At 35.8% G+C, this 21,780-nt stretch overlaps 1 protein-coding gene across 1 annotated transcript in view; it reads left to right on the forward strand.

Moving 5' to 3' along the window:
• The window catches only part of LOC149552885 (uncharacterized), a 33,917-nt gene extending 12,979 nt beyond the window's left edge, over positions 1-20,938 (forward strand). The window contains exons 2-3 of the mRNA XM_089788425.1: positions 19,549-19,681; positions 19,826-20,938. Coding sequence (XP_089644551.1) covers positions 19,549-19,681; positions 19,826-20,556 — 864 coding nt within the window. The 3' untranslated portion in view covers positions 20,557-20,938. The remainder of the gene's footprint in view (positions 1-19,548; positions 19,682-19,825) is intronic.
• The last annotated feature ends 842 nt before the right edge of the window (positions 20,939-21,780 follow it).

Raw genomic sequence — 21,780 nt, forward strand, 5'->3', positions numbered from 1 at the left:
TGATCAAAACCTTTAATAATGCCTCCTACAAAAATCGATTTCCTAGTGCTGCCTTGTTTATTTCTTTATTGCTGCTTAGGGGCTTTTGAATATTTAATTGCTGGTATCACTTAATTACTGCGTAATATATTTTATCTTAGTTGCCCTAATAATAGAACTGCTGCTGTTAATATATTACTATCTCTCATTCATTATTGATATTATGTATCAGTAAATAAACTGGTGCATAGTCTATAGCTCATTGATCACTTACTATCCTTCATTCATTATTGCTATTATGTATCAGTTAATAAACTGCTGCATAGTCTATAGCTTATTGATCACTGAAATAGATAGGATCACTTGATTTTAAGACACCTTTCTGTCTTAATAGCATGGGCAAGGGGGTATCAGACTGGAGTGTGACACAGAGATAGGTTGAATAAGAGGTTCATTCATTTTGTTCGAAAACAAGAGAGGTGATATAGTTTAGAACAGTTTTGTTTTTGTAGGAGAGCCCCTAGTAAATAGAGCTGCATAAGATTGAGAAACCTACTTGGAGATAACACTGAATAAAGCAAGCTGTGTTCCCTCAAAGGACTTTATAGCATTGTTCCCAGACTTGGACTCGTCAAGGTTGTGACTCGGCAATGACTCAGCAAAGTAGAGAAACCCTTGAAATTTAGAGATTTTTAACAGTTTAAAATTTGTTTCATGCACCCATTATTGAATAAAGCTGAAGACACTATAAAATCCTCAAATAGAGGCCATTTTGATCACATACATAAACATACATCCATCACATAAGTACAAACATATATTGTAGCTGAAGGAAATAGAAAACATAGATATATAGAATTATAAATATTGTCAAATGTATACAAAATCCACAAAATCCACAAAATCCATGACATCAATGTTCTCAAACATACGTGTAAACAAAAACAAGTCTATGGCTCAGGTTCTAGCTCAGCTTTAGCCTCAGAGTAGTCTGTTTGCCTCCTACAAATGATGACTGAGTAGCCATAGACTCTGCCTGTGAGGTACCACAATGCAAACCTATGGCGTTCCCAATATGATTTGTGGACTTCTTGATGCTCTTCTTCCTTGCTGGCTGCAAATCTATGGCCTCTTCTTCTCTCTCTCTCTCTCTCTCTCTCTCTGCCTCTCTTCTTCTCACAACTAGCAAATAGAATGACTTTTAAGGTGAAATCTGAGCATAAGTGAAAAAACAAGATGGGAAATAATCTTTTTTTCTTTTTTTCACTGGCTGAAATTAGCTAATGCCGACGTGAGTCATGGAGCTCGGGCTTGGTGAGTCATGTGAGTTATGAGCCATAACTTGTGGAGCCATGGCAACGGGTTGTTATGACCCGTTTGCCTTAATACAGCTCAACAACTCTGAAAACTCGCTGGACTCATGAGGAGCCCATTAGAGAGGTAATTGAATTCTCATTTCTTCTATCTTTAACAAAATTGTAGAAAAAATACAACTTAAAATATATCTTTTTAAATTGATGAGATGGTGGTTCATCTTAACCCGTTAAACCTTAGAAGATTCTGAAATGAATGATGTTCAAATCTCTGTTACAATATAACTGAAATTGGGTACTTCTCAAATTCAAAAGTTTTAAATAACTAAAGGGTTGCTTACTATTATTAGCAATAGCTGCCTGAATTCCATTACAATATTATTGTATATCACCTTCTTCAAGCCAATCGATTTGTAACTTTTGCTTCCTGAAAAATTCCTCTAGGAGCTCTTATTCTTCCAGTTCCTTCATGGCTGCAAACTCCTCTTTACAGCTGTCCTGATTTAGACCTTGATCTCAAATCTGACGACTAATGGCATCCAAACAATTGGGCAAACACTTATCCCAAAAGAAGTTTCCTAGTTACTGTCTATTCCTTTTAAGCTTGTATTTCACAATTGCAAACTAAGTAGTTCCCTAATTACTGTCTATTCCACCTTTTAAGCTTATATTTCACAATTGCAAACTTATATGGCTGCAAACTCCTCTTTACAGCTGTCCTGATTTAGACCTTGATCTCAAATCTGACGACTAATGGCATCCAAACAATTGGGCAAACACTTATCCCAAAAGAAGTTTCCTAGTTACTGTCTATTCCTTTTAAGCTTATATTTCACAATTGCAAACTAAGTAGTTCCCTAATTACTGTCTATTCCACCTTTTAAGCTTATATTTCACAATTGCAAACTTTTAACAAAGGAGTTTACATTGGCTACCATGTGGAGGTTTTCCTCTGCGCTACCACTAAGCTTAAAATTCTGAAGAGAAGGTTCTTGAAGTCATGTGTGACAACTTAAATTTTTGAGGCTCTGAAGTAAATAGTATAAAGTTTGACTGGGCAGTTGTCAAATCCTCTTCAATCTTATAGTTCTGAACTGTTAACCCAACTATGTAATGTCCCTTGTTAAGCTTAAGCTTAGTCATTAACAGTTTTAACTCAAATTTAGTATTAATGTCCTAAGGTAAATGGATTATGATCTGATGATTCAGTTTTGAGACACTCAAGTAATGAGAATTGTTCATTCATCTTACTCGATTATCTGTATGTATATTGAAAGCCATACTTACCTTGTTACTGCTTCAACTCAATGAAGGAAGATTAGGCATGTAACTAAGGTGCTTAGAGACCGATTACAATAGGCTACCTCAAAGTTTACAGGTCCAGCCCGTATCCTATCTTGGGACTTGTCCTCAAGGCTCCTAGGACACTGGCCCCTACCCTATCTGGAGAGTAATACTATTGATTTGATTTAGACAAGCCCCTCCCTGGAAACATTACAGCCCCTTTCTTCTCAGGCAAAAATAGAAATAAATCTGAACATGGACCTATATGATTATGATTCTATTGATAGTGAGTATATATGTTACAGATGTAAATATTAGATCTTCTGGAGATAGATATATGTACTTTATATATAGATGATTCTGATTTCATTCTTATTGACATATAATCTATATAATAGACTTATAAAGACTGTATTCTCAAAGAATCATATACATATACATATAAATATGCATATACATACACACATAATGTATATTTACAACTGAAATATGTGTGTGTGTGTGTGTGTGTGTATTGTGTTCTGATCATTATTGGAGTGTATGTATACATTTATAGCACAATATAAGTGATTCTGATTACATTATTACTATATAAGAAATTCCAACAACATCAATATATATAGAGTTCATATCTGGATACCTTTCTTGTGATAGAATTCAGATATAATATACATTATTAACTTCATGGGCAATTCACAGCATATCTGTTTGCTGGTACTGATAATGGGCATTGATAGATGCATCTTTAAAATCTGATTTCTTTATCAGAACTAATAATTCACTGACTACCTTAATCTATGATTCTATTTTCTTTTAAATTGCCCAATGGCTCCCTGCTTTGTTGTATTTAAATTTCTTAATATACCTCAAGACTGATTGGTTATTGTTGATGTTTTGCAGCTTATGTTGGATAAATCCCATGGGACCAGAATATTGAAGATATATATATATATATATATATATATATATATATATATATATATATATATATATATATATATATATATATATATATATATAATGTATGTATATATATGTATATGTATATGTTTAAAATACTATTAGGAGAAACTAGTATATATAAAATATTATTATATTAATTTCACCATAATGAATAGACATGTCCTATGAAGGGACATGTCTCTACTAGCCTCATACCCAAATATAAAATGCAAGAGAGATTGCTGCATTTGAAATACACATTATAAATAGGCATTGTTATTACATTTGCAGCAATTCTCAATTCTAACATGGTATCAGAGACAGTTTCCCTACCTGCCTAGAAGTTTCAGTGGGGCTTCTGGTGAAGGTTTTTTTACTAAGCGAAGTCACAGATGGATCAGATTCAAGTCTTCAGGGTATGGGAGGTACCTGTGAATGTGCTACGCGTTCTGAGAAAGCCACAGTATAGGGGTTCTACTACTTCATATTTGTTGACCATAGGTAAAACCTCACACAAGTTGATTGGTGACTACCAACACCAGATCGAAAATTCACATTGTACAAGCTCTTAGATATATCAGAGGTATACCACATTACAAACAAAGGAGTATGGCCTGTGGATATAAGATGGGAATGGTCACAGATGGATATGTCTGCCCTGCAACCATGAAGATTTTATTATTTAAATATCATATTCAAGTTTGAGGTGCCTGAATTACAAATATAAGATAGTGCTGTCTATTTATTTAAAATTCATGTTTGGTTGAGATTCCAGGGTAATGGACTTTGTCTGTATAGGGCCTTCAAATCCTCACCCTTATTGGCACTTAGGGCTAAGAGGTACACACCACCATGCAGTGATATGGCATGTGAGGGAGGAAGGGGGCAAATGATTTTTATACTAGAGAGCAAACTACCATGAGAAAGTAATTCTCTAGTGCAGAGATAAAGTTTCATCAAGGCTTGCCTCCTGGTGATTGGAATGCATTCTGGGTGGTCTGCAGGACTTTGAATATCTAATATTATATGCATCACAATATGGCATGCTGTGATTAGGCACTATACTCTAACATAATTAGCTATGACAGGAATAAATATCAATCTGGCAGTTGTTGATGAAAATAATAATATGGTTGAAGATCAAAAGATCAGTGTAATGGTCAAGCATTAGCAGTGGATTATGTATTATTGATCACATTAAAGCTTGGATGAAATAACTATGGTAAGAAGAGCCAATAATTGCGGGGTCCAATTTAGTGTCTTGATTTTTCCTTCAGCAACATGATAAAAGCTAGATATATCTGATCAAAATCTGTAACTATATTGCCTTGGATGAATATTGGTGCCACTTTTTTATGTTATAATGTCTGTGAATCACCCGTGTGTACCAGCGATGGATGTGAATTAATCCAAATATAAATAATGACAGAGGCTTATGAAAATAGAATTGCAAGGAAATAAATTTGTTTAGAGAGATTCGAGGACCTTCAAGTGATTGTAAGTCAGTGTTTGTGAAGTTGAACTCCACGAACTTTGTTTCTTAGTGTGGAGGCATATATGGTTCATATAGACTGTTTTGCATAGTACTTGATATAGAGGAATTAAATTACACATATCAACGGAAATAGATTCCAGGAACCAAATGAAGTTCAGCGTAGGTGCCACGATTATTGAGTCTCTATACAAGCTGTGACTGATAATAATTAGGCTGCCAATGAAATACATAAGAATCTCTATGCTTGCAAGATGCCACACTAGTAACAATGAATGAGGTTGATCAGTTTTGTTCTTTCTATCATTTCATCTATTGAGACCCCATGACGCATAGATATTGTGTCTAAACAAAGAAGATAATAGGGTTTTCTTCAGGATGTTGTGCAAAACTATTACAAAGGTACACCAAAATGGAAGGAAGTACAATTACAATAATGCAAGATTAGAATATCTATTTGTGATCTTCAAACCATGGATTTGGACATTCATAGAAATGTTTTTGGGAGCTCTGTAGTACACTAAATCAGTCCTCAACAGTTGTAATTACTTTAATAGCTGTTGTTAGTCATTTTCTCATCTTCAGGATGTTGTGCAAAGCTATTACAAAGGTCACCAAAATGGATGGAAGTACAATTATAATAAGGCAAGATTAGAAAAATCTATTTGTGATCTTCAAACCATGGATTTGGACATTCATAGAAATGTCTGTGGGGGTTTTGTAGTACACCAAGTCAGTCCTCACTAGTTGTAATTACTTTAATAGTTGTTCTTGGTCATTTTCTCAAGGAGATCTATGTATGAAAGCCTATCATGGCTATGATTCATGTCATATGTACCGAGAAGGATTGGCATATTTGTCTCGTACAATATTGGTGATTGAATCGAAGAACTTACTCTTAGGGAGTATCGACTTTCTTTCAATTCGCAGGCATGTTAACATAGACCATATCATGTTATGACCAAAATCAAATGAGTATCTTGAGAGCCTTGTTTGCATAGTTTTGAAGCTGTTTATAAAGAATACGCATTGTGTTTTGACTAATCCATTGATGCGGAGACACAATAACCATTGATATTTGCAGATCAATCATGAAGGAGGGCGTCACCTTTTGCTTCTATGGTATGATGAAAATAAATAAATAAAAAATTTAAAATAAAAATAAAAAACCTTTGCCAAGCGATCCCCTCATGCGTATGTCAGAAATGGAAGTCGTGGAATAGGCTATGGGTGGCAGTCAAATTATTTTGGAAAGGGATTTGTTTTCCTATAAATGATGCAAACATAGACATATATTGTTTGACTGAATACCCCAAACAATTGTTATTTCAAAAAGTAGAGCAATATATTGCACAATGAACATTTTTTTTGGTCATCACTCTACAACAATGGAGTATTAGTGAAATAATTTCTGCTGAAAGCTATCATGTATCTATTTCATAACATGAGATAGTGCTAAGGAAGTTTCTAGGATAGTGAAGCAGTACTTATAAATCCTATACATTTCAATAAAAGAATCATTCCTCGAGCCTCATAATCAGGATAGTAATGAAGGCTCGACATACAAAACCACTTAAAAATATGAGAAATGAGAGATTGTGTGATGTCTCTGGGCTAAGTGGTGCTAAATTAAAGACCTAGTCTTCTCAAATGATATGTGAAACACTGCACAATATTCTAGGGGAAACAAAGTAATACTAGAGATATAAACTAAAGGAAAGCTTTCATCATACTACTCTATTAAAGAGCCCAAGGAATTGGTCTTAACTTCTTGTTTGAAAGAAAAAAGAAGACCGCATTGGGAAGGATGTTGATGAACATATTAGTGAGATAAGTATTTTCTCTTGAGTACTATTGTCATATATTTTTTAGTTAATATCCTATTTGTAATCCTATATGTACTATTAAGAGTGAGTTGCCTTGTTCTTTTCTTTGGTCCTTAAAGATGTTCTTGCAAGAAAAGAAGAATGGTGGATTAGGAATGTTGGTGAGGCATTTATGTGTGATGGTAGCATTTGAGATTATAGAGCAAAGTCAAGTGGACTCTTCCATTAACAGGGAGCATCTTCAGCTGCTTGTGAATCATGTCAGATGATTAAAGTCTCTTGAAGAAATATATATTCCATGGTTGGAACTATGCGAGCAGGGTATCCTTCCATAGAGAGGGAGCAACTAGAGGATTTTTGTTTTAAGTTGTCTGTCGAGCATTTGACCATATAGTTGGTTATTAGGAAATGGACCATGTCAAGATGGTTTCTCTAGTGACCAAAAAACCATAACAGTTAAAGGACTATGATTCATGGGATGAAGTTCCATGTATGTAGGCTTGAAGGCCTAATGTGAATATCTAGACAATGACATTCCTAGATAGATGGATAGTTGTTGAACCAAGGAGCATGTGTAATATGCTAAAATTCCTAATCACAAATAACACTTACTAATATAAAATTACATTTCTTTCCATCTTCATATGAAAGGAAGAGAGTGATACAACTACTTTACATAAATGAAAGAATGTTAACGACGATAACAAATTAATTGAACTATCTTTAACTAACAAATGAAAAGAGTATTCGTAACTAACCATTACTTGAACGAAAGGAAGATCATTTAATATTTTCCAAAAATAAAGAGAAGTACTTGCAGCAATTAATTGATTTTGATTTAAAACATAAAGAATAATACGTGATAAATGTGACGACATAAGAATGCAGATCTTGACCCTATCTTGTATAAGTCCCTAGCATTGGTGGAAAGGAGAAGCACTATCAGAGGCTTAACCTCCCAACTGCGGACCCTAAGTATCCCCACACAATCTCAATGGAGAAAGGCCCTCCCTGCGTGAGATTAGGCATGGGACACCACTAGTCCCACCACCTGAGCATCCTGGTGTTAGAGTGTCATCTATACAACCAGCAAGGCCATGGAGTCCTTCCCATTAACCCATCTATCCGACTGCAAGCTATCCTGACCTCTAGTGATCACAGCAGCAAGCATGCCACTAACCTACCTTGGCCAAGGATTTGCGTGGGCACTATGTACGTGATCACCCACCGCTTGACTTGACAAACAAGATTGTAGTTCGGACCACCAGTTAGTCTATTAGGATTGCTTATGTTCATTAACTGTTTAATTTGTTATTGAATTCTTCCTCTTATTTTGCAGGAATAAGTGACTGTTCATTTGTTATAAGCTCACACTCTTTATCTTGACCTTGCTGGTCATCCTTGATGAATCTTAGTGTGATTGTCTATATCCTTGAACAATCTTTGTTCATAACAGTAAAAAATTTCTGTCCAGCTTGGGCATATAGCATACATTTTATAAAAGAGATTAATGGTATTTTCATAACAGTTTTCTTAACTCTCTGAGAGTGCCTTCTCTTATCTCAAAGGCATATTAATGATGCCATTGTATAAATATTGCATAGAGTTGGAAATCCTTCCAATTTATTTTAAGTTCAGAGGGAATAACCATAATAGTATACAAGAGATAACTCAAACTCTTCTTGCATGCACTTAATTCAATTAAACTTATGATGTCAAGACATTCAATTTGAACCTAGTCTGTCTAGCTCTATCTTAAATCAACAACATTCCTTCAGATTTTCGAACTAGAATTTGTAAAGTTCTGCAAATTCTAAATAATCAGATCTGAAATAATACCTTCTATGCTTGCTGTTCTGACGTTCCTTTTTATTTGACCTTGAAATGAGATTATAATATTAATTGTCTTTCTGAAATATATATATTTATCACAGCAAGTATTTGTGGCAGAGTTGCTTAAGGGAGCAGACTTGATATTCTTTGTGTGTCTTTTAACTACAATCACACCCTACATAAATACCATACCAAAAGGGCATGTCCCTTGAAGGGACATGATCCTATCTAGGTCGGCCCAGAATGCTTTTTCATAATTGCCACCCAATCAAGGTATTGAAGATGTTAAATGGACTTAACTAAAACTAGTTTAAGGTTAACACAATCGTTTCAAGAAGGGATGCCGATCATGACTAGAAAGTGCAATATAAATCTGAGGCATTCATAAGGTATTTCAAGAATGCTAAGGTCTGTGCAATCTGCATAGTCAGATCAGTATGTGATCAGAGTTACGGATTTAACAGAATTTCAGAGCCTTCAAAATATAATAAGGAGAAATGCAGAAAGAATGCACGACCTGGATTTGGAAAATCAAAGATTTTATCACCCTCACCGTTGGTGGAATCTTGGAGTGCTTGGCACGACTCCTTGACTATAAAATATCAGACCTCTTGCAATCACACGCAGGAAAGCATATGGGGTAATCATAGATGAGAAACAACCACTCTATGGATGCAACTTGTAGGTATACTCAATGACACTTTGAAATGCAATCTCTAATATGAATTCGCAGCTATGAAGCAATGGTACTATGAATGCAATTTGCAGATGGCAAATGAAATCTCAGATACCAAGTAGTATTGTAATCACCGATATGGAGTGTTATTGCTGGTATGAATGCAATTGCGTATGTAGGAATGGCTTACTTGTTTCAAATGCATGCTTGATGGAGTTGCAAGCAAGATGAGGAAAGGTGGCAGAGACATAAGTTACGTTCTTGGCTAATATGCCAGTCACGATTAAAAGACCAGTAAGGACAAATGTGTGATGAAAACAATAACATCATAAACAGTCAAAATTACAAAGGCTTGATGAAAGAAATAAAAATATAGGCCGTTGGAAATAAAATATAGGGTGCTGAAAATTACAAAGGCTTGATGAAAGAAATTCTTGGCATTCTGGCTCTCCACCCTTATTGTGAGGCATTGTAGGAACAAATCACCCTCATTCACAATCCCTTCTAGCATAGGGGCTTTCCTTTATCAACCTTAGGAGCACAAGGAGAGGGTGAATCAATTGTATGGTTCAATCTTGGGTACTTTGTAAGTGATTATTCTAGTTGCATATTCAACTCCAAAAAGGGACATCTAATAAAGCTATGGAGTCCAAGAAGAGAACACAAGACAAATATCCATTGCATTTGGCAAAGGATAATTTAAATCAATCTCATCATAGATCCAAGTATAAGAGGTTACATGTTTATCCAATGTTTATTGTGACAAACCTATTGATTTCCCAAGCAAAAGGCCAATCATGTGAAGAATGTCATTCCACTGAAACTCTAATGGGAGCCTTGGGAGACATTGTTAGGCTAGGACTCTTGAAGGTAACTTAGCAAAATTAAAACCCACATGGTAGGGTTATATAAAGAAACCAACCAAATTCTAAAAATACATTCTTTTTCCTATTTGCCATGGTCGAAAAAACTACCAAAAAGTAATTGTTGGCTGCCATTATTACCTATAACCTTTCAGGTTCCATATTTGCTCCACCCATGATTCTAAAAACATATAGACTCACCCCACAAAATTGCATATTAGTGCATGATTGCTCAAGTGACTAACATCCTCTGTGGTAATATCTAGTTGAATCATAAGTAGCGGTGGATCTTGGCTTCTCTCCAAAGAACCATTCATTTTCTTGACTATGGGCATTCCATGCAAAGAAGAGGCATTGTCATTTGAAATTGTTTTAGATTGACCATAGCCTTTGCATGCAAGGAAGGATCACACACAGGTACCAGTAAGCTAGACAAACCTGATTACACCACCCTAATAGCAAAAATCAAACCACCTATTTGTTGATATGTGGTGACTGATTAAGCAAGTACTGTACACTTTCCATATGGTGTGGGGTTCAGGGCATCAGTGTGATTTTTTATTTATTTGTTAATTCGTCAAGCATTTCTCAAGGTTGACTCATGAAGTGTGTTTAGGGTTAACTTGTTAAGCTGACATAAGTCATGAAATATTGGCTTAGGGTTAGGGTTTTCTATAGAGAATATGCAGCTTCCTGCAACAGTATTGAGCGGTAAGTGAGATTGAAGATTGTAATAGGTTGAAGTTACTGGATAATAATATTGGACTCAAGTATGTCTAGGGTTAACTTGTTAAGCTGACATAAGTCATGTAATATTGGTTAGGGTTTTCTAAAGAGAATATATAGTTTCTTGCAGTGGTATTGAGCAGTAAGGGAGATTGAAGATTGTAACAGATTGAAGTTAGAGGATGATAAAATTGGATTTTCTGTTGGTGAACGTAGTCCAATATTGGGTGAACTACGTTAAATCTTTGTCTTCTGTGTTCCATTTGTGTGTGCTTTATTCCTTTGTGTTATCGGGTATATTTGCATTTAACTGTTATTTTCTGTTTAAATAATCCTAACAGTATCCCCAAAAATGAAGCATAAACCCCTCTACAAATCACAGACCACAACTTCCTACCACCCTGCAAGTGAAGCCCTGGCTCAAGGCAATTATCAGTGCTCCCTAAATGTAATCAACACAGAGTAGAAATAAAATAATTGAGGCTAGGACAAGAGCCCTAGTCTGTGCAGCAGATATCTATGCCCTCCTTCACAGCCATTCCTGTCCTCCAGCACTAGAAATATTTGTGGAACAAATTGCCCAAACACTTCACTTCAACAACATATTAATTGAGAAATATTAAGGTATTGTTAAGCAAGGAATTGAAGATTGCTATTCATCATCTTTTGGTTGAATAAAAAGAATTAAGTTAATACATGTTGGACAATTGTTTCACATTTTGGCTCCTTTGTTAGTCACCTTCTGGGAATGGGAACATACCTGTTATTCCGTTTAAGTAAAGAGCAGTCCCCAAGATTGAATTATCATTTCCAGTACCATAATGAGTTTTATGTATTGATAGTATTGTAAGAAAGGATTTGCAGGAGCGAATAAAATGTTAGTTTCATTTACTTGTTGATTCGATGAATCTAAAGAAGCATACCCCTTACAATAATGTGATCTAGATTCAGGTTTAGAGTTGAGAGATAGACTGTTATTCAGTTGGCTCCTTCCAAATTGTGAAATGAATTTTGGTAGAGTCTTACTATAGATTCCTGATCCATGAGGATGCAGGAGTTGATTTAATTTCCATAAATGTGAAAAAATCAAGTACTTGTGCTGTCACAGTAAAAAATACTGGTAATGCGTCGGTGGTGATTGTGGAAATGCTGGTTTAACAAAACTGGTAATCTATACTTATAGTGCTGTGCTGAATGTATAACCATCTCTATGGTTCTGTTATTCGATGACTATCTAAGTACCTTAAAAGTGATGCATGTCATGATGAGGGATTGAGTCTGGGAAACAAGCAGTCATGACTTCTGTTGTTTCAGATACATGGAGGTTTCTAGGAGAGGGGTAAGACTTTGGAGAAATTATTAATGTGCACAAGGAGGAAATTAGACAAAGTACTGATTTGTTGTAACAGAGAAAGCTTGACAGTGCACCAAGAACAACTGGACTACTGTGATTACACTATAAAACTTGTTTTCCATCTAATATGTATAGGTAGATGAACTATTTGGCTGCTACCAGCTGAGGCTGTTGCCAGCTGATTTTAACTTTGTATAAATGTTTCCAGGGTAAAGTCTCATAGTGCATCTTCAGTTGGATGCTTATTTAAAATCTGCACATGCGACTCCCTTCTGGGACAGTGTTTTAATATTTTTATTAAGAGCAAATAAAGGAAACTCAGTGTTTCTTAATTTCTCCAAGCTGTTTGACTAAATTACAGATCATCTTGGTATTTAGCAGGTTACAGACTGTGGGAAAACTTGCATCCAATATGACAGTGACAAGGTCTTAATTGATTGGAATTTACTTCTTTAATCTAAGATATTGGAAAAGAATTCTGGACTTTGGAAATCCAGAGATTGGATCAAAGAAATGAGAATGGAAAAACTAAAAAATATGTAAATTATCTGGTGTCTGCCTTGGGGAGCCACGGCCACATGGAAAATTAACAAGGAACAAAGATTAACCCTTAGCAATTAAGCATGGTTTGGTTAAAAGCCCCCCAAAAATTAGATTCTTGGTTAAAGCGAATGAATGATTTTTAAAAATATTTTTATCATTAGTTGGACAGGATTTCCTTTGGTTGCCCCAAGATGTGGTCCTGGTCTTGTATGATGGGGAGCTTCTTGTGTCAGGAAACTGAAGACACAAGTGTGTAGTTGGGAGGGTTTCGAAGATTTGTTATGTAGAAATAGCTATCCAATTTGACACAGAATTGACCAAAAGACATTGTAGTTTTATTATAGTCATGGCAGTGGGCAAAATGTGTGAGATGACACAACCGAATTATAGTACTACTCAACTGAATTTTGAAGAAAAACCATGTTGTTTGGTATTGACTTGGAGGAGGTAGGTTATCCTCACCAAATGTATTGTTGGGCTGCACAAAAATCGTAGGAGAAGAGTCATCATCCCAAAGCTAAAGGGGATCAGATGAAGCATCTTCTTTGGTGTACTGGAGGGAGGTAAAAAATAAGAAAAGTTTTAAGGAGAGTCTTCCAAGCAATGGGAAAGTAATAACCAGCTAAAGGAGGGCCGCCCAAAGCCAGATGACCTAGAGGAAGTGTCTGCTTTGGTGTACTGGAGGAAGAAATAAAATAAGAAAGGTTAAGGAGAGTCTTGCAAGCTAAGAGAAGTAATAACCAGCTAAAGGATGGCTGAGGGAAAGCAGTCCTAGAAAAGTGGTAAGTTAACAATATTTGAATACCCTTTTCAATTTAAGGACACTGAAAACCATTGTTCTCAATTGCACCAGAAACAGAAAGCCAAGAAAGACTCCAAAAAGTCAATGGCCACCATCCAAGAGGAGGTAGAAATTGAAGATAACTCAGACGTAGAGGAAAGGCTTGGATGCATAGCCACAAGGACCATAGTTTTAAACGAAGAAGTAAAACTGGGAAAACAGTGAACTGACCATTAATGCTCAAAGCTCAAGTGAAGAAACAAAGGCAAGTGAATGTGTAGACCTCAGTCAATAACTTTTAGAAACTGAGTTTGAAGACATGACCAGCTCCACCCACATCCATTGGGCTGGGGGAAAAGGGTATTGTGATTCAAGTTACAGGAAGGATGTAAAATTATGTTTTATACAAGCCCCCAATATAATGATCTAGAGGCTGATGTGATTGCTCTTACATATTTTGATTTGGTTCTTGGATGGCTATATTTGTGAGAAAAGCTACCAAGTACAAGGGGTCAAGGATGAGTTAAAATACTTCATGAAAGTGCACCAAAGCCACCAAAGCAAAACAAAAATTGCCATGGTCGGTTTTAAATAAGCTATCAAGTTGATTCAAGAGAACAAGCAGTTCTATTTACTTCTGCTGAAGGATAAGAGAGACGATGGGTCTGGGAGTTCCTTAATTTATAATACGGACACACAAACAAATGGTTTAGATAGGTTGCATCTTTTCAGGAAGATTTCTTGCACTCACTTTTGTAATATTCTTTACCAAATAATTGATTTTACAGAAATTTTATAAGAGTGAATAGCCGAAGCACCTCACCATGTGGGTGACTATTGTCAGTTGTGTGAAGAAAGGATGGCTATTGAGAAATGTGTATAGACTCTAGAGTATTAGGCTTTCTACAAGATCACCATTAAGAGTGGCTATTCTCTTTCATGGATAGATGGCTTGTTGAACAAGTTGCAACATTTGATATATTTTCCAAGTTGAACTTGATATCAGCTTACCATCAAATACTTGTGGAAGAGGAAGATCCATGGAAGTTTGCTTGTAAAACCCAAGGAGGTCTCTAGTAAGGGTTAGTTTTTCTTGTTGCTTTGTGTGATGCACTTGTCACATTTTTGTAATTGAGGATCTCTCTCTCTCTCTCTCTCTCTGTGTTGGATTTTGAAGCATTAAATTAATGACTTAATTTAATGGAAAATTATTAAGATATTATAATATTATTTCTTCTAATCAATTTCTCTCTCTGTGTCAGTCAGATTTTGATGCATCATTAGTTTTGGTAGGAATGCTTTAAGATGGTTTGCCTTCCTATTCATTAGGATGTATGTAACGTGCTTTGGAACAGGTTTGAACTAAGTGCGAGTAACTGTATACTTTGAATTGAGGAATCACTTGATTTTTTGTGCTGCATGGGAGGAACACCAAATTAACTCGATGTTTTGGTACATTTTGAAGGATAAATGCTAAATTGAAGAATAAGCTTGCAATATAATTTTAGTAATATTAGGATGCATGTAACATGCTTCGAATCAATTTTGAATCAAGGATGATGCTTTGAGTCAAGGAATCACATGATTTTTAGTTCTACATGGGTGGAACACCAAATCCACTTAAATTTTTTTGTTTTGGCACATTTTGAAAGATAAATGCTAAAGCTCTTGATAAACATGAATAAGTACAAGTTTGTAAAATAATCTTGGTATATTAGGATGTATATAGCATGCTCCAGATCAGGTTGGTATCGAGGATGAGTAACTATATTCTTTGAAACAAGTAATCACATGTTTTTTATTGCTACACCGGAGGAACACCAAATTCACTGAAAATAAATTTCATGTATTTTGAAGGATAAATACTAAGACTCTTGTGGAACATAAGGAAGTACAAGTTTGCAAAATAACCTTGGTATATTTGGGTCATACAGTTGGATGATTTGAGATGAGAGTGGACTGTGCATACTATCAGAAATTGTCAACACCATAGTGCCTTAGAGAAAAGGATTTTCATAGATGTTGTCCAATATGCACATTTGTTCTATCTCTATCTTCTATGGTTGGTTTCTTAGAGTCGGTTGCAGCCATGGTTAAGAACTTTAAATAGGGTAAGAAACGATTGTTGAAGTAGAAGATTAACCATGCTCTGGTGTTAGTTCTACCTTACATTCTTTTGCTCTTACAGTTGTCAAGTGTTGGTTTTACCTAACATTTATTTGCTGCAATCATTGCCTAGTGTCATTTCTACCTAACAACCATGCATTTTATGAGGTTGAAAACATTGCTAGTGAATATGCTATGTGTGCCATCTTCAAACAAGGGCTAAACTTGTTTGTTATCATTCAATGGCTTTTACTTTAGCTGCGAGGAAGTATCTTGTGTATGGATTGGGAGTTATATGCTCTATTTCAGCCTTATTTAAATAATGGAGACATTATTTGTTCAGAAAATGAACTTTTTGCATATTGACTATTAGAGATTATAGCATTTTTAAACACAGGAAATTTTTGTAGAAATACTAATTGGATTGGATTTTGCAACAATTCTATTTGGTGACTGGATGTATGGATGGGAGCCTGATGATGTTATCCTAGCCATCAATAACTAAGCACATATTAGCTCTCATCATGATGACTCAACATGGGTCTTCACAAAATAGGCGTGTGGAGAAGAATATGAATGCAACTGAAATTTTTGGGCGAATCATAGCAGTTACAAGCACAAGAAGTTCTCAAGAATGAAACGGAATTGTACCTCAAGGATGAATGCATCTAGAATATGGGTAATCGTGTGTGCCAAAAGTATATAAGTTTCTACTCATGAGGGAGGGACATACCTCAAAAATGTCACTCTGCTGTTGGTAAGATGGCAGCCATTTTACCAACGTTGTAGTGAAGTTGCAAAGATTTATAAGGGGATGTAATTTCTGTTGCACTAGGTCAGAAAAGGAAGGATTGTACATGCCTCTTTAGTGCCTTACTAGTCCATGTGAAAGCAGTTCTTTGGGTTCTGTTGAAATTTACCAAGAAGTGAGCATGGAAATGATTCTCTCTTTTTTTTTTGTTGATAGATTTTGCAAGACACACATTACTAAATTATCAATGCAAAAGACTATCATAGCAAAAGGGACAACTTATTTGTTCTTTGCCAACGTTGGGTGTTGTATGGGTTGTTCAAATCTGTACATGGTTTATTGGCAGGTTGGGTTACCAAGAAGCAAGCACAGAAATGATTCTCTCTTTTTTGTTGATAGATTTAACAAGATGTGATTGCTTAAATCCATTTACAACAACTATCATAGCAAGAGGCTTAGCTGATTTTGTTCTTTGCCAATGTTGGGTGTTGTATGGGTTGTCCAAATCTATACTTATGTTTGTTGGCAGGTTCTAATTTAGCTTCTAAGAAACAATGGGTACCAACCTCCAAGAAGGTACTGCTTTCCATTCCCCAAATGAAAATCCAATGGAGGTTACAAACAGGATGTTTGAGCACAGCATAATAGGGTAAAAACAAAGGCATGGGATGAACATTTACCATACATTCAACATTTGTATATTGGAGCAATCTATTCTTTGACCAGTCACCGTTCAAATTGTGTTTGAATTATCTGCTTGATTGCACCAGGACAAGAAGATGAATAAGAAGCACTAGATTTAGAGGTAGCAAAAGCAAAGAAATTTGTGTGGAGGATATTCTAAATCTAGCTCAAGTTTAGAGAACTAGTGGAAGGTTGCAGGTGAAGGAAAAAGCGAGGCATGACCAACATTTTGTGAAGAGCAGTGAACAAGGACAATCCTAGAAGATAGTTCATTATAGTATGGGGCAGTTGTAGAGATTGCAATCAGATTGTATATGTACCTCATTAATGTGGTTACACGCAATGGTCAATTACGAATGTCTATAGTAGTATGAAGGAGGAGGAGGTTCAGTGTTACCCTTACTAGATGGCTTGGTCTATTTGAAGAAAGGGAGTTCAAGAATCTCCATAAATCTTATCACATGGTATTGAAGGACAAGGGATGAAGCAAGCTTGATGGTGTTCCAGGGGGGAAGTGTGGTAATTGTTTCATCGCTGAGTGTTTTATTTAGATTTTGTTGTGGCCCAAAAAGCCTCACAAAGAAATCAGGAAGCTGTCTAGAACAATAATTGAAGATTTTCTGAAAAAATGAAATTGTAAAAATGCTTGTGACCTTGTCACAGTTGGATTTACGAGTTATCCATAGGCAGCAATTGTAAAACTTTTTGGTAGTGTCATATCTGTCCAGACAATTATGCAACTAGCTAGAACAGGGAAAGTGGTTGTTTGGTCATGACATAGGTAATGATTTTAAAATAGTCATGATTTTTGAGTATTATGGATGACATGTGAAGGTGTCCAGTGCTGAGGAAAGCTTCCATGACACAACTTATGGCACGAGAAGGACAATGATCAGCTATAAAGGTTAGAGAATTTAATTGTAAATAATTGGATAAAGGAAACTCAGATGTAACAGAGGAAGTTTGAGAGTGAACAAAGAGTAACATTGCAGTCACTGTCAGTTTCTTGTTTTCCATTTATAATCAATCCAAATAGATGAGCTATTTGGCTGCTACCTGCCTGGATTTTCCACTGTTCGGATGTTTTCAAGGTTAACTTCAAATGCTGTGTGGATGTCCAGTTGGATGTTTATTTCTGTTTTGCAAATCAATTCACATTTAGGACTGTATTAATCATTCTAGACTAGTGAGTGCAATAATAAACAAGTGATTTAGTTTTGTGAGCTGTGAGACAAAATTTCCAATCATTCTATACCGACTGAAAAGCTACTTTGCTAAGAAGCTAATAGTATTTGCCATCAACTAAAAACATCCTAACTGCATGATTTTGGCGAATGAGCATCATGATTATGTGTAGCTTTTCTCAAGATAGCAGAGTGAAGAAATATGGGAAGGAATTTGAGGAAGGTTACATGAAAGGTAATTAAGGATCAGAGTGAAGAGAAGGGTGATGAGAGAATTTGTGGAAGTTTACATGAAAGGGATGAAGGGTGTTATTGTTTGACAAATAGAGAGGATTTGGTTATTTCAAGACATCAAAAGTTGACCCTGATTGAATTTAATTGACATGTTATAGATGTTCACACAAGGAATTAAGTAGAAATTCTGTTTTGAAGTTTTTATCAAGCATTTGTGATTGCAAGGATTTCTTCTGGGTTGCCATTGATTGATTATGAGCAAATGAAATAGTAATTTCTCTAATCTAGAACCTGGAAAAGATTAGCCTAGATCCATCTACTAATTGCTATTTTGATCCCTGATATCTATAAAATTTACCAGTAAGAATGGCAAAGGTCCATCGATATTTGTATGATGAAGTTTGGTATGTTTTAGTGGTAGTGAATGATGTCAGGTGTTGGTAGTTCGTTAGTTATATTAGATGTGGTTTGAGTAATTGTGGTTGGAGAGAGCATGCTTAGCTTTCTAGTAAGTTGGTAGTTGACGTCATCTATAAATTGTCGATTAGTTTTGTTGGTTTCTGTGAAGAGCATGATTCAAGTTTTATTAAGCATTATCTACAAGCACCATATTGATATCATCAAATGATTTTGATTTGAATGATGATAATTGTTATTTGGGCTACTTTGTTGAGCTGGTTGAATATACTTTGGATTAAGTAAAATCTAAGTTCTGTAGTTATTAGATTCTGAGCTGCAACTAGCAAAGGTATTTTTTTGCTAGTGCTCTAAACAATCTGTGCTATGATGTGGTCAATAAGATGATTCTGATGTCAATAAGCTACCCACTATAATGCCATCATGATGTGAGCCATGATGTTAAAAAGGCTATTGTTCTGTTAAAGCTCGAGGATCTTGGTTGATGTTTCTGTCACCTGTGGTAAATAAATAATGCTGATTTTATATAACATTGATGTTTGGTTGTCTTTTTTATGCAGTTTTTTCCAAAGAAGTGGGGAATTGTTTTCACTGCACCTACAGGTGAAGAGATCAAGAATAAGCGCCAACTGACACAATATTTGAAGTCCCATCCAGGAGGTCCCACTGCCAATTTGTTTGATTGGGGCACAGGTAGGTGTAAATTTTCTTAATTCCTTACTGACGGTTCTTTTTATCATAATATTTGAGTTTAGCTGAAATTCATTTGCCAAGAGTATTGTGTAAGTTTTATTGATTGGGAAGCACAATACTGACTGTTTTCTCCTGAAATAATAGGTGACACGCCTAGGAGATCTACAAGATTAAGTGAAAAGCCAAAGGCAGCCGAAACTCCAGAAAGTGACACTAAGAAGACCCCAAAGCGGTCTAGGAAGTCAGAGGGCACTTCAGATGAAAGGAAAGGAAAGAAAAAGAAAATGACTGAAGAGCCTTCAGAAGTTGAAGCCAATAAGGATGAGGAAATGAAAGATGCTGGTGATGTGGAGGATTTGATAAATGAAAAAGCTCACAGTGCAGAAGAAGTAGATGATAAGAAAGCTGAGGATGGCAAGGAAGACAAACCAGACAATAAGCCTGAAGAAGAGCTAGAAAACCAAAAACAGAAACTAGAAGCAGAGGCTGAAGTGAAAGTTGATGAATCTAAAGCCGAGGAAACAAAAGAGGTCGTAATTGAAGATGTGCCATTGGTGGAGAATGAAGTTTATCTAGATGAAGAGGTAAGAAATGACCAGTCAGGAGAGAAAAAGACCGAGGAAAAGAAAGAAGAGACTAAACTTGAGGAGATACCAATTGTGGTGACAGAAGTATCTCCAATTATGGTGCCTGACGAACCACTGGACACAAAGGAAGATGGTATAGAAAACTCTAAGCATGAGGAACTTGCAAAGCAAACAGAAGTGCCAAATGAATCAAATATAAATCATACCAGCCAAGAGACTGCACAGCAATTTGAAATCAATTCTCTGCACTGTGAGCAGACACCTGCACCGCCTTCAGTGAGCTGCTGAATACCACGGTTTTCCTGTTCTGTATTGTAGTAGGTTAGTGCATGATTCGTCATTAGCTCTACTCCAGGTCTGGGGTTTGGCAGGGAATAAATTCTGAGGTTTCTCTAGCATTGCAATGCATTAGCAATGTCACATTTGATAATATTAAAAATATAAACAAAAGAAACCTGGGGATGCAGTCACACTTTCCTTAGTGCAGTTGGGCGTAATTCAGATTTTTTGAAGCTTGCACTTTTCATATCTGATATAATTCAATTTCTAACGTTGTAAGTTTATTCTGGTAGTACTGTTATTTGAACTTGTAATCCACAGGCATCAGTGCCCCCCTAAATACTATTGACAATGCTGTAACCTTTTTAATTAGATAGTTTGACTTTTGACAGCCTGTACTGTTAAAAAGTTTTTGAGTTTCTTATGCAGAGATGGATTCAGGAAGTCAAATTGCATGTTGCTCTGTAATTCTGAAGCCTTTTGGGGTAAGTTTCAGGAATATCTTGAGACCCATTAATTATCAGTTGGTCCTTTGATAATGGTGATGGTGTGTATGTCTAGTTGACATTTGATAGCACCAACTCTTCAATATAACTGTGCAATGATAAACTATGTGGCAGCTTTGCTTCCAAGCATTGACGTGGTGTATGATATTTGTTTGCATGCTCATATAAGCTCATTTTTTTGTACATTTAGGAAGATTTTTGCTTTGAGTGATGTTAGAAGTTGGCGTTTGGTCAGATATCACAAAACCTCTTATTTGATTCCTTTGCATTCTGAACTTAATTATACTCTGCTTTTTGAAAGTCTGTCTTCCGCTTGATTTAGAATATTTCGGTGTATGATGGTTTGTCAGGATGCTTTTTTGTAGTTTTTGTTTCTGTCAAATTTGCAAAATCTTCTTTTTAGGTTGTTATGTTACATGTGCGTGATAGTTCCTCCCATAATTGCTAGTATCTCTATGAATTTTGAATATGTGCCTGAATTATTTCTTGATTGTATCAAGTCTAGACAGAAAGATCAGCCATTTGCAGATGTCTAGCACTATTGTATTAAGGTCATTTATTTGATTAGGTATAGTTATCTCCTTAAGCCATTGAGTAGGAATTAGCACTATTGTATTAAGGCCATTTTCTGGTATGTCGATTGAATCTGTGAGGCTTTAAGAGTTTTTCAGGTCATTGCCAAGCAAGGGATCAATTTGGTGCATGTGATCATCGAGAGAGCTCAAGG

This window comes from Cupressus sempervirens, chromosome 6, assembly GCF_028749045.1.
Source record: "Cupressus sempervirens isolate cs-2001-9-10 chromosome 6, ASM2874904v1, whole genome shotgun sequence".
Classification (NCBI taxonomy): domain Eukaryota; kingdom Viridiplantae; phylum Streptophyta; class Pinopsida; order Cupressales; family Cupressaceae; genus Cupressus; species Cupressus sempervirens.